This window comes from Pinus tabuliformis, chromosome 5_2 (assembly GCF_031772625.1).
Source record: "Pinus tabuliformis cultivar Carrire ecotype Pingquan chromosome 5_2, CPIR1, whole genome shotgun sequence".
Lineage (NCBI taxonomy): Eukaryota > Viridiplantae > Streptophyta > Pinopsida > Pinales > Pinaceae > Pinus > Pinus tabuliformis.
In genome coordinates, this window is record NC_142306.1 from 110,171,867 (window position 1) to 110,191,398 (window position 19,532).

The 19,532-nt window shown below is 34.2% G+C and overlaps 1 protein-coding gene across 1 annotated transcript in view; it reads left to right on the forward strand.

The window, feature by feature from the left end:
• The window catches only part of LOC149157747 (uncharacterized), a 100,068-nt gene extending 80,826 nt beyond the window's left edge, over positions 1-19,242 (forward strand). Inside the window, exons 11-14 of the mRNA XM_089437656.1 lie at positions 18,203-18,256; positions 18,412-18,504; positions 18,673-18,708; positions 18,909-19,242. Of these exons, the coding sequence (XP_089293782.1) occupies positions 18,203-18,256; positions 18,412-18,504; positions 18,673-18,708; positions 18,909-19,010 (285 nt within the window). The 3' untranslated portion in view covers positions 19,011-19,242. The remainder of the gene's footprint in view (positions 1-18,202; positions 18,257-18,411; positions 18,505-18,672; positions 18,709-18,908) is intronic.
• Positions 19,243-19,532: the final 290 nt, after the last annotated feature.

A 19,532-nucleotide genomic window follows, 5' to 3' on the forward strand; every position in this document is an offset into this window, starting at 1 on the left:
CAAATTGATTCTAATATAAAGGGTTAGGAGGTCCATCAAGGTTGATCCCACTTAGATGCTGAGAGGCGACAATTTCTTTGATGATTCTTCCTAACCCTTCAGCTATTAGGATGGAGAGGAAGGGAGAAAGTGGGTCCCCTTATTTGATTCCTACAGAAGGGGAGAAAAGGGGGAAGGGGATCCATTAAGGAGAATTAAGAAGAAATATAAGAAGATTAAGTTGTAGATCTATACAACCTTGGAGGAACTAAAACCAAGATATTTTAGAATAGTTTGGATGTATTGTGAGCTGATTCATCAAAGCCTTTTGACATCTTGAGGTTGATGAGCATGTTAGGAAAGGGAGAAGTTCTAAGGGAGTGGATAACTTCATGTGCCAAGATTATGCAGTCCAAGATTTGTCTACCCTCTACATAACCTGCTTGCTATAGAGAATTAAGGATAATGAGAAGGGGCTTGAGACAACTAGAAATGAATTTGGAGATGGATTTATATATGACATTGCAAAGGGAAATGGGACAAAATTTATTAGGGACAATAACATGAGCTTCCTTAGGAATGAGATGAGGAAGGTGACATCTAGGGTAGGAAGGACTCTTCTACTAGTTTCTAGACATCCTTTTTGATAGTGGACCAATAATAATGGTGTAAGTTAGAGGTAAATCTGTTTGGGCTTGGTGACTTACCCACCAACATTTCCAAAATTGTTGCTTCCACCTCCTTAAGGGTAATAGGTCTAAGGAGATTGACATTCTATTCATTCAAGACCATATTAGTGATATGATGGGTAATTTTAGAGAAGCTTTAGATTTGTCAGATTTTTGTTCAAAGAGAAGGTTCTGAAAGAAATTTGTTAATTAAGATTGAATATCAACATGTGAGAGGAGTTATTCATCACTTAACTTGGTAATCTTGTTGGAGTGTCACCTTTGGATCATAAAATGGTGGAAAAAGTCGGTGTTGTATTCACCTTCCTTGATTCATTGTATTCTTGATTTTTTGTGCCAAAGTATTTCCTCTTGAGCATATATTTCTTTTAGTCCTAAGGCCACTTGCTGCTCCCGATGAACCAAAGCTTCTATTCTACCTTTATTAATGAGTTGAGGTTGAATTTATTTCATTTTCTTCTCCAACTCCTTCCGCACTTGAAATAGGTTTCCAAAAATAGTTTTGTTCCAATGTTTGAGCTTCTACTCGAGGTTATTTAGTCTTTTTTGGAAGAAGTACATGGGTTTTCCCTTAGTATTGTTTTCCTTTGCTCACAAATTTGCTATTTTATTTTGGAAGTCAAGATTGGACAACAAAAAATTTTCAAATCAAAAGAGATTCTTAAGAACGAGACTCACATTATCTAAGTTCAAAGAGACTGGGTAGTGTTCAGATCTTGTTTCTGGAAGAAGTGAGGCTTCAATGCTCTGACTAGTAAGGAGAACAAATTATGAAATAAATAATGGTCAAGTTGGTTAGATATTTGTGTACGTTTTAACCTTGTACATAAATTATCTACAAACGAATTTTTAAAAACAAAAATATATATATAATGGTGAGAACATAAAAAATATACACAAAGATTTTCTAATGGAACCCAAAACCGAGAAAACCAGATTGATTTTTCCTTATATTCCTTTCAATGTTACAATACATTATATACATGTAAAAGCATTCATAAACTCCAATCCTTTAACCATGGATTATAACATAACCATAGTTACCTTGACTGAATCTACAAAATACCATGGGAAAAACCATCATGCCTAAAAAACCATGCGCAAAAACCATGCATAAAACCATCCTTGGGTCTGCTCACCATCCTTGGAATTCATCATGGAAATAATATAACAAATACCCATCATTCTCCCACTTGTTGTTTTATTTCCACATATGGGAGCGCAAGAGTGCATAGTCATTGGTCCAAGGCTGTAATGCCCATTACTTCTCTACACCAAGAAAAATTCTTAGTGCTCACAGACTTTGTCAGTGCATTTGAAACATTCCTAAAAGTGTCCACCTTTACCAACAACACATTTTTTAATTCAACCATATCCCTCATAGAGTGATACTGCACATCAATATCCTTTGCCTTCCAATGATAAGCAGGGTTCTTTGCCAAGAAAAGTGCACGTTGTTTGTCACAATCTATTCTTATAGCTCGTTGTACCAAGCCCATACTTGAACAAAATATCTGTAACCAAACTTCTTCCTTGCTTGCATTGGTAGCTACCATGTATTCAAACTCTGTAGTTGAAAGTTTCATTATAGATTGACTCTTTCTCATCCAACTGATTTCTCCTCCAAATAGGTTAAACACATACTTACTTGTAGATCTTCTATGATCCAAATATCCAACCCAATCTATATCAAAAGTCCACATATGTCCAACACTTTTTCCAATCCTGGTCTTATTTGGTAGCACAAACCATAATCACTAGTGCCACACAAATACCTAAAAACCCGCTTTACTGTTGTCCAATGCTCCTTCCCTAGTTTTGACATAAACTTTCTCAATACTCCCACTGCATATGCAAGGTCTAGTTTGGTACAGACTATTGCATACATCAGGCTACTACTTTTACTCACATATGGGACATGGGATATGTCCTCTTCCTCTTCCTGTGTCTTGGGGCACTGTTAAACAAATAAATTTGTAGCAACAAGAATAGGAACCTTCACCAGTTTGTTATCCTGCATATTTAACCTCTGTAATATTGTCTTGATACACTTCCTTTGGTTTAACCAAAGCTTCCTCTTTGCATGATCTCACTTAATTTCCATGCCTAAAATATAGTTTGCAACACCAAGATCCTTCATGTAGAATTTATAGGACAATTGGGTCTTCAAATCCTAGATAATTTCATTGTCATTTCCAATCAACAACATATCATCCACATACAAGACCAAATAAGTAGCACGGTCACCAATAAATTAAAAATACACATAGTTATCTTCTTTTTTCGTTGTGAAGCCAAGTCCCTGTATATATGTATCAAATTTTTGATACCACATCCTTGGTGACTACTTTAACCCATATAAATACTTTTTTAACTTGTATACTAGTTCTTTCTTACCCTTCACTACAAATCCTTTTGGTTGCTTCATGTAGATCTCTTCTTCCAAATCCCCATAAGGAATGCCATCTTCACATCCATTTGTTCTACTTCAAATCAAAAGCAACAACAACAGATAAAATTAATCTAATATAAGATAACTTGGAAACAAGAGAAAGAATATCACCAAAATCAATTCCCAATACCTGGGAATAACCTTTTTCTACCAATTGAGCTTTTTATTTCTCCGCCTTCCATTTTGCATTCATCTTCTTCTTAAACACCCATATTTTGCCAATGGTTTTCCTTCCTGCCAATAACTCCACTAGATCCCAAGCCTTATTTTTGTCCAAGGCTTCCATTTCTTCTATCATGGCCCTTTTCTAGGGTTTTCCATCCTAATAGTTATGGGATCATCATTAGTATTAAATAAAGAAAAAATTGAACAAAAAGAAGATGTACTATAGCTCTTTGGTTGCCTTCTCTCTTGAATTGATCTCCTCAAAATCAAAGTGTGTGGTTCCTCCTCTTCTGGTTCATGTTCTTCTCTAGAGTTTGATTCTTTCTCCTTCAATTTAAACTTTATCTTCTTTGGTTCCTTTTACTTTGGTAGGATTTCATGTTTAATAACATCTCTCACTTCTCTAAACATCACATCTCAACTTTACACACCCTTCCTTGTTTATGGGTTCCAAAGCTTGTAACCTTTTAAACCATCCTTATACCCAATAAAGATACACATTTCAGATTTACTATCCAACTTGGTTCTTTTCTCCTTTGGAACATGTACATATGCATCACATCCAAATACCCTCAGATGTGAGAGAGAGGGTTTCTTACTAGTTCATACCTGATGTGGAGTCCTATCCTCTAATGCTGATGAAGGTGACATGTTAAACAAGTAACATGCAGTATCCACTGCCTCTTCTTAGAATTCCTGCCCTAATCCAACACCACTAAGCATGCTTCTTGCCTTTTCCATCAACGTCTTGTTAATTCTTTTTGCAACTCCATTTTTCTGAGGTGTGTATGGAGTATAATTTTGTTATGCTATACCGCACTTCTTATATAACTCTTTGGATTCCTTCTTGCAGAACTCTCCATCGGTATTTTTCATCAACACCTTAATCTTCTTCTCTGTCTGATTTTCCACCAGAGCCTTAAATTATTTAAACCTGTCAAAGAATTCATATTTCTTCCTAAGGAAATATATCCATGTATTCCTCAAGAATTCATCTATAAACGAGACATAGTACACATATTTATCCAGTGATGGAACTGACATAGGTCCAATGTAGCATAAAAACTTATGTTGATGCACGAAGAATGATAGCTTGTAGACTTTAATATAAAAATACATGAAGTATTTAAATAATATTTTATTAATATATATAAAAATGTATGAGATGATATAAGATGTTACAATGAGGCCTTGCTTTTCTACCTCAGCAGGTGACCTTTCGTGAATGGGCATGTCTTTTAGACATCAAGTTCACTTAATTAATGACTATTTAACCTAATTAATATTTAATTATTTAATATTTATATTTATTTTATTTATTCAATTGTTATGAATTATATTCATAACATAACACATCACTGTGCACAATATTTAATATTGCTTTGCCCTCTTAACGCCTGAGTCAATCAACCATGCCTCGTGATCTATGTGTCTACTTAAAGAAGAACCTAAGTACACATCCCCACCTTCATCTGAGGTATATTTCACCTCTGCAGAAGGAGCATTGTTAGATCCCTTACCTTTATCAAGAGTTTTAGATCTACAATCCTTTTTGTAGTGCTCTTCTTTTCTGCATTTCCAACATACCTTTACAGATTTTCTTGGAGATTTAGATCTCCCATTTGAGGACTTATTTTTGTTTATGTTTTGGGACCATCCTCTTACAAACAAAGCATCTCCATTCGGTCTCTCCATATTTTTCTGTCTCATCTCCTCCAACAACAAGGATGAGATTATTTCATCAAACTTCAAGGTAGTTGTATTGCTACCTATAGCAACAACTAAACTATCTCACAAGTCTGGTAGAGAACACAAAAAAACTAATGCACTCATCTTCGTCTAGAATTTCAATATCAACAAATAACAAATAACTTACCATAGTATTGAAGGCATTTAAATGCTTTGTCACCAAGTCTCCATCCTTCATCCTCAGGTTATATAACTTTTCCCATAGGAACAGTGTGTTCACCAAACACTTAGATTGATACAAAGTCCCTAACTTGTCCCACAAATCCTTTGTTGTAGCTTCCCTTGATACATTCAACAATACTAAATTTGAGAGAGACAATCTTATTGTGCTCTTCACCTTTCGATCTAACTTTGCCTAGTATTTTTTCGACATTCTTGTTGGAGTCGTACCTGGATCTGCATCAATCCACTGATCTTTGTCCCCCAACAAATCTTCCATCTTGAGCTTCCACAACTCAAAATGCTTTCCATTGAATTTCTCGATCTTTATATTTCCACTGTTTTCCATCTCATTTCACCGCAAGAATTGATCCCATAGATCTCCCACTATAATAAGTTCTACCACAAGCTCGAGCAACAAACATCTTAGCTGCAAAGGTGTACCCTTAAAGCCAAAACAACTATGATACCGAATGTAGGTTTTAACCCTGTACAAAAATTATCTGCTAATGAATTCTTAAAAAAATAAAATATACAATGGCGATAACATAAAAAATATACATAGAGATTTTATTTTGGAACCCAAAACTGGGAAAACTAGATTTATTTTTCATTATATTCATTTCAACATTACCATACATTATATACACGCTGAAGCACATTCATAAACCCCAATCCATTAACACTGGATTAGAACATAATGGCAGTTCCTTGGACTGAATCTATAAAATACCATGGAAAAATCATCAAGCCCAAAAACCCATGTGCGAAAACCATGCACAAAACCAATGGTAGATCCGCCCAACTATTATTGGGTCCACCTAATTTTTTTTTCCTGAGGCACTACCCTAAACCCCATGTAGGGGGGCTACTGTCCACTTGCAAACCCCTTGGTAAGGGGGTCTCTATGATCCCCCTACTGCGCTTAGAAGTAGTCGTGGGAAAAATATAACACATACCCAACAATTTGATGAGATCCTTCCCTCTTGTTGTTCCATGTAAAAATAGTGTTAATAGTTTGAAGGTATATAAGATGTTTTTTTTTTTGTAAGCTTGGTGGCACCTTTCTATTAATTTTTGGAAGTAAAGTAGGTTACATCCATATGTTTGAGAGTTATGTGGCCTCAACCTGCCCAGTGGGAAACCAGGTCTGTTGGCCACCTAAGTGCAAAATATGTCATCCACAAACACAAAATTCTAAGTCTGTCAAGCCAAGCTATATATACTTGAGAGTATTTATACTTCTTATTCTCTAAATAACGATAAACATAACTGGTAATAAGTCTATAACTATAGGACTGAAGCATTCAAGAAGATCTATAAAGTTATGATTCTAGATGAAATACCGAAATGCATTACTATTATCTTTTGGATGTCACATTCCACATTTTATTCTAAGACGAAGGAGATCAAATTAAAGATTCCTCCTAGGATCTAATTATCTGGCTGAATGATTTGTTGTAAGTGTTAGAGATTTTAATGAAAATCCATTCTTCTATCATTCACTGAGGCCCATAGACATTTGGGATAAATCCTCCTTTTGATGAACCTATGGGTTTGAAATAAGTAGTTAGGCTATGTTTAGAAGAGGAGAATTTTTCTAGTAGAAAAATGTTGGGATTCCAAAACATGGCTAATCCCCTTCCATTCCTCTTGAATCTAGAGCTGTCATTTGATTGTCCCTCCAAAATTTCCTACAACTTGGTTGTTAGAAAATCCATTGGGATTTTGGTCTCTAGTATCATTATTATATCAAGAGATTCTAAAATGATTTTACTATGTAAGAGTCATTGCATACCCTTAGCATTTATTCCTTTGATGTTCTAGGAGATAACTTATGTTAAAAATGATGAGGGGTGGGGAAGAATGAATCCATGCTAAGGGAATTTTTCCCTTATTGACCAAAAGATCTCTAATTTCTTTGTATTAGTACTGCCTTGGTTTTTATTCCTCTTTGTTTATTTTCCTTTGTAGTCTTTTTGGTTTCCTTTGCATTATTGAAGGTGATTCCAAGTCCCGTGACTTGACAAGAAGTTACCCAATTCTCCATAAGGGTTTTTTTCTTTGCAATGAAAAACATGGTGAATCTTTTGGATATGTTCTCCTATTTTGATATCATCCAAGTCCACATCACCCGTTTCTAATTCCTCTTGATCATCATCTTCCATTAGGGACTCCATGTTTTGCTCTTCCATTGCCATAGGTTGAGGGTTAACTTTATTTCTCTTGTTTTCCTCTGAATCATCTATATGGTGAGATATCATCACCGCTTTAGTAGAAGGATTCTTCTTAGAGGGTTGACCCTCTAGTTTCTTTTCATTTAGCTGAGAATTTAGAGTCACATAACTATTTTTGATGGGGATTTTCCTACCTTTTATTGGGGAAAAATTGAGATGTTATCTTCGTAAAACCTTCAACATCCTTATCTCCTAGGAATAAACAAGTTTTGGTGTATTTTTGAGAGGACAACACCTAAAAATATGACTCTTTTTATGGCCTTATTATATTGAAAGGGAATGTACTCATAGTCTAACATTTGGATCTAGTCATATTCCCTATAGGATAGTTAAATGGTTGTTGGGAGGGGGATTGAGACATTCATATAAACAAATTTATCTGCGAAAGCACTATATTGACTTTGCTTAGTTTCTTCCACAAAATTTACAAAAGAGCCTATATCATTGCCTATCCCTACTAAAATTTCTGGATCCCAATACTCAAGAGGGGGAGAGTATAATATGATTTATACCAGGGCATGCATGAAGTCTTCTTTGTTAGGATTGAATTTCTCTTTCTAATATTTGAATTATAAACCAACCAATCTGAAAAAGTAGGGGTGATTCAAATATTTTTTCCCGATCTTCTTACAATTCAAAAAGGTAGTGAAGAAACCTTATGCTCCTAGCTTAAACAGTTCCCTCCAAGGGCCACAAATCCAAGAATTTACCTATGATTTCATGTTTTATCATGAACTAAATGTAGTTATTTATTCAGTCAATGTTAATTACATATTTTGGCCTTACCTCCATTTGAGGAATACATTTCCCTAGTTTCCATGGCATTGTTATAGCACTACGAGTCAGATATCAGCTAGTCACTAACATTGAAATCCATTTCAAGGGCAGTAGTCAGTGGGTCCAATTGGTGATCCCTAGTTTGTAGAGATATAATCAATCTATGAGATTTTGCAAAATATATTTCACATGAGCCTATCCGAGGAGCATTCTTGCCTATATCTCCTAAGGTATTCTATAATAGAATGTTTTTGAAGGAGGGGGTTGGAACCCTCGACCGAGGTGACCATTCATTGATTAGTAAAAGGAAGAGTGGTTTGGATTCAATAAACCCTAGCAAAAAAAATTTCATTGTCATGGGGATTTATGGTTGGATTATTGTAAATAAAGGAAAATGCTTATTTTAATCCTCCCATCATTGACTGCCATGTCTCTAATAAAGAAGGAAAGACATAAATTTAGCTAAATTTAACGACAATTCTTCACAATGCTTGCACACTTGCACATGACTAGAATGAGATAACAAAATGTACTATGTTAGGAATGAAAATCCAAATGCCATATGTGAAAGTGGTTAATAGAGGATCAATCATCAACAAACATACACTTATATTGGTAATTGTGTGGAACCTCTCTTCCTTTATGGAGGATGCACTACAAATTTCCTAGTAGGAGAAAGATAATTCATCACCATAGAAAATTTGACTTCCATCTATTTTGAAGAGGGAATGGTTCTAAATGATAACTGAAGGAGGCATGCGTTGATTCAAACTACTCCATGGTGCATCGCCTCCATTCTTGGGAAAATGCAATAGCACATGGTGCATTATAAATTCAAACATGCATTGATTAATATTTTTTAAATGAAATGGTTAAGTTGTATTAGTAAAAATTCTATAGGTTTACCCATTCAAATAATAGGTAAAAATAACAAAATGGGTTCATAACATTAGGGAGATCCCATAGCCTTTTTATGGATCAATGAGAGATGTCCAGGAATTGATTCTTCTCTCTCCACAAGTTTATGTCAATTCCTATGTTACATGGATAAGATCTAATCAATTCCCATGCTGACTTCAGATCATGCAATTTTTTGGTTGGAAGGCAATTTAGTCTTTTCATTCTTGGAAAATTATTCTCATTCATCATGATGTTTTGAGAATAAAATTACGGGGTATTGCAACTCCTCAACTTCTAGCTTTGCTATGCTTTCCTCTTCCTCTCCTAAATGGAATATGTTTGGTGTCCAACCATTTTTTGGCTTGAACCCATCTTTTTCATGAATGTTTAGTAGGAAATTAAAGGGCATGATTAATATGAAGGGGCATGTGGGGATAAATGTTTCTTTTCATTGTCCCTAGATTTTGTTATTATTATTATTATTATTATGATTTAATGTTTTATTTAATGGAGATATTGGATTTGTTTCCATTATTTTCTTTGTGTCCAAGTGAGGAACCATCAACCTTGGGGTATTTTTGCATCAAGGACTACAAATTCTCTTATGGGAGCACCTATACAACTTAGTTTCTTCTTGATTGTGATGACAAGGGATCCTATCTCTAGGGTGAGATGAAGGGTTCTACAAGTTCCTTCATGATTAGGTGGTGTTCTTTCTTGGCTCTTACCCACTAGATGGATTTTTTTGTGAGGTATCCTATGTTGAATATGTGTTGTTTTTTGTAGGTAAATTGTGTCACACTATAATTAGGGAGATATGGGAAAACATGGGGGTCTAGTTGCCCCACCATCCAAGGGTTTGAGGGTGAAGCTATTGAAAAAAATAGACCATTTTTTATGTTTCTTTTGCCAGAGTTTCAATTTATTGTAAACTAATATTCCTATTATGGATTGTTATGTTAATACAATGAGAAAATTGTGTGAATTTATATTTATTATTTTATTGGTTAAAGGTTTCCATGTTAAATCTCTTGAATAATATATATGTTTATTTTATATTTTTCTTAAGGATCTATTAGCATTACTTCTCTTGCCTAAGTTTATTAGTCACCATTTTCTACATCCTATTATTGGTCGACTATTGGATTCTAGGTAATGGGCTATGAGTGATGTGGTCAATTTCAAAGAAAGTCTTACATTGGGAGGGAACTATTCATAATCGGGTGGCTATGTGCGAGTGTATTCTTTTGTGACCAATGTGATTTATGTCGGAAATACTCTATGAAAGTTTATGTCTACACGAGTTGAAACATATTTAATTACAAGCTGAAAATGAAATTTATCCAGGGTATTTCCAATATCCTTTTTAGGGGAAAATGAATTTGTGTAGTTTTGGATGGGAGTGAATTATACATGGTGAGTCCCAAAGTTTACCATGAGTTAGAATGAGGGACAACAGAGAGGCCTCCTAGATGGGCCTTGTAGATTTCAATTTTGGATGAGTTGGAGAGGAATTTGAAGCTGATATTCCTGTTCGAGAAGCTAACTTCGTTGTACCTGCTTGATGTGGAGCACCGATGCACATTGAAATGCAGTGGAGAATAATATGGTGGTGTCCAAAATCTAAGTTAGGATTTAGAGATGGAGCAGACGAAAGGTTAAGAAGTCTATTATAAATATGCGACTTGCTAGGGTGGATCATAGGGATTGACCATGGAATCTATGCTTAGTCAGTGGTGCAGCTAGGACAAAATCCCTATACAGATACAGAGAGCTCTTAAATCATTCCCCCCATTTTTTTTCACAATCCTAATAATCATGTACGACGATTAATATTAACCTTCATTTCATAATACATTGTTGGTACCTATTTTTAATTTATGTATTATTTTTTATACTTCTAAATTAATAGGAACATTAATCCAACAGTGAAGAGTCTTGGCCTATTGTGATAAGGTTAGAAGGGTCGACACCCTTTTCTACTCCTATGTAGCTTAGGATGCTTCAAACCTTGCTAAGTTACAAGTTATTAATATATCTAGCTTGCAAACTCTTGGATATGCTCTTAGGTTATAATGATAGCTAATAGGTTTGATCATAAGCCTAGTCTAGATCGCTTTAGTGAATTATTGATTCTCGTAGTTAACAAAAAAATGTAAAAGAGTGCTATGGTACAATTAAAGGGAACACTCGTCGTATGATAGTGAAGATGGGTAATTCTCCAAACCAGTTGGCCATAATTTGTATATTGTATATAGAACTTGTTTCTTTTTAAATGGAAGTATCTAGGTTATATTTAGAGATATCATATTAACAAATTAGGTGGCTCATAAGGATTAAATTCACATTATGTTTTTCACAAAGTTAATTTTATTATAAAAATACAATAGGTTTAGTGGAGTTTCTAAACATATACTAAAATATGTGTCAAGATTGACATTAGCCAGGGTCTTCCAGACAAGATGATCTTATAGCAAAACAATTTTAGATAAGTTAGGTTCTAGGTTATGAGAATACCATTTTTTGGTAATGGCCTTGTTAATAGATGAAGTGTCTCTAAGATAATTGTATTCAAGCGCATACTTTTCAAAAAGGAATAAAAAATCATAAATCTAAACCAAAAGTTGGCAAGCATGTGAATAACCTTTTTGAAAGATGGTAATGCATAGATCATTCTCAATTAGTGAAATATTGATTTCAAGATGGAAAACATCGTTTTTCCAAAAATGAGGTTCACCCTTTCCTCTTTTGGAGGATAAAAAAATAAGACATGAATACCAACCATTCTTCATTAAGGTTTGTAGTTATACATGAAGCCATTAATGGGGAATGGAGACACTTCATAAAGTTGATACCTTTGATTCCCATAAGGAATTTGTTCCCTCTATGAATCATGACCATTCACCTTTTGAATTACAATTAGTCAATGTGTTCCCTTCTTAAGTAGGGTGACATGAGGTTAAAAATTAAGAAAGAGAAAAAGGGTAGTGTTACAACACAATTTAGCGTGGCAAATGTGTGATAGTCCCAAGTACAAAAGGCTTTCTTCTTTAAGTATGGAAGGTTTCCCATTACTGCCATAATAACACTACCTCACTCTTAGGTTGGTTACTGTCCAACTCAATGAGGGTATCCCTAAGGTAGATGACTATGGAAAAATGGCTTGTGGTTAATTAGTGAGGTTGGATTGGACCAAAGTGCTTGTTTGTATTATCATTGAAGCAATGCTCAAGTTGATCTGTAGGTGATGGTTCCAAACTTGTCATGATATGTGAATTTCGGTTACTTATTTAAAATTTGAATCTTGGTGGCGTCTTACTGAAAGAGTGCTTCAATTTTATGTGTGGAATTTAAGGAGTTGAGCAATAAATGATATAAATATGAAGAAAATGCTTCAAAAACCAAATTTTGGAAATAAATCACAACAATGAAAATGATACAAAAGGCATAATTTCCTAATGCTAAACATTAAACAAAAATTCCAAAATTAACTCCTTAATAGTAGAGGTTGAAAAATGTTCCATGATGCAAATGTCAAATCTCAAATAGTTTTGGGAATTTAATTTTTTGAATAATTTATTTATTGGAAAAAAATTAAATTAAAAAAAAAAAAAGAAAAAATCTAAAATATTCTGTTAATTTTTTTCCTAATCTATGATGTGTAAATATGATTTTCTAAGTAAAATACAAGCAATGAAATATAATTTTTCAATTTGAAAAACAATTAATGCTATTGAGAATGCAATCAGAAATTTAGAGTCGGAATTTTCAGCACACAATGATATGAGATTAATATAATTTATGGTCTAAAAGGAGGTCCTAGGTCAAATAAACTAAATTTAGAGTCAAAATTTTTAGCACACAATGATATGAGATTAATATAATTTATGGTCTAAAATGGAGGTCCTAGGTCAAATAAACTAGCTAGAAATCAAAGCTGGATTGCACAAAAATTAAAATAGATATTGAAAATTGAAATTTACAATAAGTTATAACTATAGTGTATCTTAATTTTAATTAGAAATGCATCTCTTAGGATAAACTATGGCTGGAATCAACAAATTCTCTAAGATAGACAACATATATCAACTAAAGGTGTACCAAAGAGAAAATTTTAAATGTTCAATAAGGGAACAAGTTGAAAGATTAAAAATTAAAAGGATGAGAGAGGGAGAAACTACCACCTACTTACTTGGGCTAATAGAATTTGCTCTAATCCTTTGAGGAGGATTAAATTTATTCTAGGCTTGAGGACTCTAAAGAATGCCACAAAGTTTTATACTATGTGAATTGGAAGAACAAGATATGTGAGAGAATCTCTAATTAGTAACAAACTCATGTTAAAGAGAAGTGCACCCTAGGAATTTGTGCTATGTAGTTGTAACTAATTTCTAGAATGAAAATAATGGTCCTAAACAAGTGAGCTTTCCAAGAGAGGTCAAACAATCATTTTTTACAATACAATGCCTACAAACAGTAGTTAGCCAAGGGAAGCGTACCACTCTTTCAATAGTAAAAAATATGATTTAATGAAGTGGAAGTGGTCATGAAAGGTAGGCACACAAATTAGGTGTGGACTTAACGAACTTCTCAAGATGTGTGCCAAATGAATTAAATGACAATCTAAGTGTGACATGTGGGTGTGAACAAGGATAAAATAACCAAATTGACTTAACACGAGGAAAATCATTTTTATTTTTTATTTATTTTTATGTATTTCCTCAACATGTGTGCAAAGGGGATCCCTACCCTCAAGTTGTGTTCCTTGTGAAAAACAAGTCATATTCCTTAAATCATTTTTCATTTTCTGGGTTGGGGGGTTTAGGGGGTTGGGAGTGGGGCGGGAGTGGTGGAAAACATAGGGAATAAGGCCTTGATTAAGGGTTTAAAACCAACAATATAATAGGTCAATAATGTATCACTTCAACCTTAGGTTTGGATGTGATTAATCAACAATTAAATATTCCAAACCACTTGGGCAATATTTGTTGGAAACTAGGAAAATACTGAGAGGGGGGTTCAATTAGTATTTTATAGATTTATATATTATTTATCCAATCAAACACACTCAACAACACATAAGTTGCACCAATCACATAAATCTTGACATATGATGTTTACGTGGAAACCCATATGAGAGAAAACCACAAATATTCTTTTAGTTCTAATGTAAATGCAAGCACCAACTTTAGTTTACATTAGAATTGTAGACACCAACCATTTTTTCTTTGCAAGCACCCACTTGTTGGAAGCACTAACTTGCATTTGTTTACATGCACCAACTTACTAGAGGAACCAACCCCTTAATATTTACAAGCACCAACCTGAAGAAGACTCCGATCCCCTAATTTGCAAGCACCAACTTGCTTTAGCCACTTAGATCCTCTTTCATACATTCTCAAACTCTGATCTATGGCACATTTTATGAAAATATTCCCTTACAATACTCTTTATTCTTAAATATAATTCAATTTCATATTTAAACTTCTCAATTAATTTCACAAGAGTTCAGATCTAAATTATTTTTTCATATAACAACAATTTTCAACCAATATGATATCTCAGCCTCTGCACAACACCTCCTTTCCCGCTCTACCTCATATCTGTAATGTTTTGCATGCATGTTCTTCTTATCTACACTTCCTCTAATATGCAAAAACTTCAAATCTCAACTAAACCGCAGTTACACCCTATGCATCAGAGACCTCGATCTTCTCTCTCTTAGATCTGCTTGATTTGGCATTCAAATCCATATCCTCTATAGCAACACACCTTTTTCTCTTTGTTCCTTCCTTACTTAGACATTCTGTGCATTCACATAATTTACACATGTGGATTTGCATGAGGAGCTCTTACTTATCACTTCATTTTGTTTTATTTATAGATTCATAACTCTCTGACTTGTCCAATTCAGACTTTGATCATTCCAACCTTTAACTGAATGTTAGCACTTGAAAACAAAAAATTTATGGTCTCAGGACTCGATTTCTAAACTGGTTGATGCATATGACAGAGTGCTAGAACCAGTGGCTTAAACAAACAAGGTGCTTTATCTTATCTTCATTACTCTTCCACATGACTAAGTTCTATGACCAATAGCTTGCCCGACTAAGTGTTTATTGCTTATCAGGAATCAGATTGTGGTGGATTTTTCAAAACAAAAATATATTATAAACTGAGACCTAAGTATTGATGTTTGATAAGCCCCAAGGTGCTTATGCTTAGCACTTAGGATTGGGGGCTATAACCTCATGCTTAAGCCCCTTCGAGGATCAACTTATTGACCATGATTTGGAATGTTTCGAGACTAAAGTCTCTAGACTGATAAACACCTAGGAACTTACTGCTAGGACATTCAGGATTGAGAGCTGTGATCGTGCTCTGAAGCTTCTCAGATATCAGGTATTCGGAACACCTTCCAATGTTAACTGCATTCAGAGGTCCAATGGTCTAGTTCCTTGAGGTGGGATCCATTGCCACATCACCTGCCATCATGTTTGATACACCATTTTCTGCTAGCAATAAGATCTTGCCACATTTCTAACTGTTCACGTGTCATTCGCCAAAAGTTCATTTGTCTTGTCAAAAGTAGTAAATTCACCTACCATGTGTCACTCCCATATGTTGCTACATCATTTGTTTTCCATGTATACTCCATTGTGTCATCCACGTGGATGTGTCACATGTCCTGCCACATGTGTTGGGATATTGAGTTGTCGGTTTGGTTTAACGCTATAGAAGCAGCCTAGGGCTCGATGGTATGATCCCCAGTGGGCTCTTAGCCTATGAGTGCTTAGCTTGTTGGCCCTCCGTGACCTAGGGTTGTGGCCAAGGACTTATTAGATATTGAAGGATTGACTAGCCATAATCTAGATTGCTTGCAATTTTATGACTAAAGTTCTGATACTAATGACTTGTAGCTTGATGTGGGACCCACCTTGCCATGTCACCTGCCACTTCTGCTTCCATGTAGTTTGCAATGTCACCTACATCGACAAACCAAAACCTTCCATGTATCCTGGGACTACCATGTGTCTTGGGGCCTTCCATGTGTCAACTACCACCTCCAAAAGTGCCTAAAATGGGTGCCACATGTCATCTCCTCAAGATGTCATGTCAGCGGTCCTACCATGCGGTGTCCACATTTTCCAAGCCACCTAGCATCCACATCATCTCAGGATTATGGAATGCTAGGTTTTTAAAAGTTTTGATTTCCTTGGTTTGAGCTCGATGACTCGATGGCCTCATGAGTTTTTAGCCCACAGGTGCTAGCCTATGGTCCTTTATGATTGAGGGCGATGACCGGAGGCTTCACCTCCTCGGTACTTGACCTACTCCACAATTTCAACCTATGGTGAAATCCCTCTAGAGCTCTGCTTCTATAGTCCGATGGTCCAATAAATGATTTGTCCGTTGACATTGTTGGCCCTTCATGACGTTCTCATCACATGTTGTGTGTGACTTAGTCTGTAATCACTCTTAAACTTGCCTTCCAATGGCCCATTACACTGTTAGCTTGATGAGTCCATGGAGTTGTGACCTAGGTTAGAACATTTTTTGTAGAAATTATACTCATCAAGCCATGACACTGTACATTCAATACTGCAACAATGACAACATATGCAACAAGATCCCCTTGAACTTGACATCAATGACAACATAGTCAACAATATTCACACATGAGAGTTAATTTAAGAAGGAAAACTATACCAAAATGGGTGGATATGCATCATGCACCTTCTATGAGTCGATAAATGATGGAATATGCGTGTCATATGAAAATTGTCTAGGAAAAATGTAAATGTAATGACATAATGAGTGATGCCTAGGTTAAGTGATGAATACATGATGAAAGGGGACATGCATCTAAATGCACTTCTAGGAAATACAAAACCAAGCTAGAGGACACCACAACTAAGAAAGAAATAGACTGACCATGAAATGCGTAAGACAAAATAATTATGAGAATGTTAAGATCCCAAAGTAAGGATATATGAGATTTCTGCACTAAATGATCAAGCATGGAGTATTGCATGCAGTAAAATGAATGAATATATGTGTGCAGAAGAAACCCCACCAATAATAAAATATATTATTAATAAATCTTATAAGAAAAAGTGAGCAAAAGAGCATGAAAATGATACTACCTAAGTCAGCGTGCGACAATGCCACCTTCTCCTTTGTTTGAACAAGGGTAAGGTAAGTAATGAAGGTAACACAAAACAACATGGGTAAAACAAAGTGCCCCAATATCTACAACTAGAACATAGAAAGCTCATGGGTGTTCCTGCACAGTATCATTAACTAATCCTCGAACACCCTATACAATTTATGATGTAACAAGTAGCATTGAAGATTATTTTTTTAAAGGAACATAAATGCGATGTACATTACTTATCTAGTTTTATTCTTCAAAGGGTCGTATAACATAAGAAACATAATTTATAATATAAATGAACTTTTTCTTAAAAAGGAAAAAATGAAATTAATAAACCACTTAAATTAAATAAAAAATGAAGAATTTATGTTCATTTTATAATCTTTTATTAAATTGTGGGTATGAACTTATGATTAATTAGTAAGTGTTAACAGAGTTTTATCAAAATTTAATCGTTTAATACCATCATTAATAGTATAATGAAGTGTATTTATGATGAGGTTAACATGCTTAGATTTAACATGTAGAGATCCAAAGTATCATTCGATTTGGTTATTTTTCTTTTTTCTACTGAGTAGTATTGAGTGGCTATAACTATTTCACTAAAATTTCGTAGGACTTTCCCTTGTCCTCAACCACATTATGTATATCAAACACACATCCACAAGTGTGAACATAAACACGATCCTCCGTAAAACTTAAGCCTTGGTGGTGGTTATATTAACTAACCTAACAAGTTATTCTTCACATTTTATACACTATTAAGAAGTTACGTATGATGACTCTTATTTCAAAATATAAACCCTCAACAAGTTACGCAACAAGGACATGTAAATTAGCATATTTTTGAAATTGTAAACCTTTAGCAAGTTGTACAAAATGGAACATTATAGGTTTGACTATAACATTTTCTCATTGATATTGCTGTTTTGTGTAGAATGACTTGGTCCATGGTTGGGGTATGGATATGAAGCTTGGTTATTGTGCACAGGTATTTTAGAGTAATTATTTAACTATAAATATATATTTTTCATTAAAATAATATTTTTTCCACAATTTATTGTACACAAAATAAAATAGATTTAAAAATAAGCATTGTATTATTGTTCTTGAAATCTAATATGTTTGAAAGGTTTTATTTTATAGGGTGATCGGACCAAAAAAGTTGGGATCATTGATAGTGAATATATATTGCATTTGGGAATACCTTCATTGGGAGGAAAACACAATATGAATGTCGTAAGTTCATTATCACAATCATAATCTGTTGGTATTGAATTAATGTTCTATATTTGAGTTAAACTAGAGATAAGTATTAATGGAGACAAGCGAGTAATACATTGATAATCTCCCACAATCATCAAATATTTATTATTGCTGAATTATTTGAATGTGTACTTAATCCAGATTTCTTTTAGAGTTCAAGGTGATACAAGATTGGAGGTATGTATCTAGATTTTTGTTTCATGACACATTTGAGTAATTTCCATTGTTGTAATCTGATTGTAGATTTGAGTCATTAGAGGGTGCAAAATCAATGGTTGGCTTTGCATTTAAGCTCTAATAATAAGAACCTACAATCAGGTTGAGGATGACGCGAGTAATGGAAATATATAATGTTGAGTTTGTCTAATTTTGTGTAGGTTAGAAAACGCTCCTACATTGAAATGGAAATTTTCAAGCAAAGGTGGGCCAAAGCAGTTGATGAAGATGAATGTTGGATTGATCCTTATTTGAAGGTTTAAGGCTCAATTTTCATTAGGAAGGAAGGTAAAAGTTTAAAAAATAATAATCAATTAATTATAATAATCTCACTGAATATGTCTCAAAGGAAATGTGGTCATTCAATTTTTCAATATTTACATATTTTTTGTGATTATTTGAAGATGATTTTATTATGAGCCCGAGAAAAAATGTAAAGCATGTACTTGTCTCCATTCTTTTTTCATAATACAAGTAGAGTTTATTGCAATGAAATATCCTTATCATACTCCTTTTATGACTATTAATGGAAGTTTATATTTCTGAGGTGTTATATGTTTATGGGAATCTTTTACTAAACAACCTATATTGTATTGATTAATATAAGAAAGTGTTTTAATACTTTTGTGTGAAATTACAAAAGATGGATTTAGCTTCTATTCATGACATATTTAAATTCAAAAGTTTATCATGTAAACATGTTATTTACATAATGTTGAAATCATTGATTTGACTTTTATTAATCATATCTTCAATATTAATTATCATTAAATGTTATATATGCG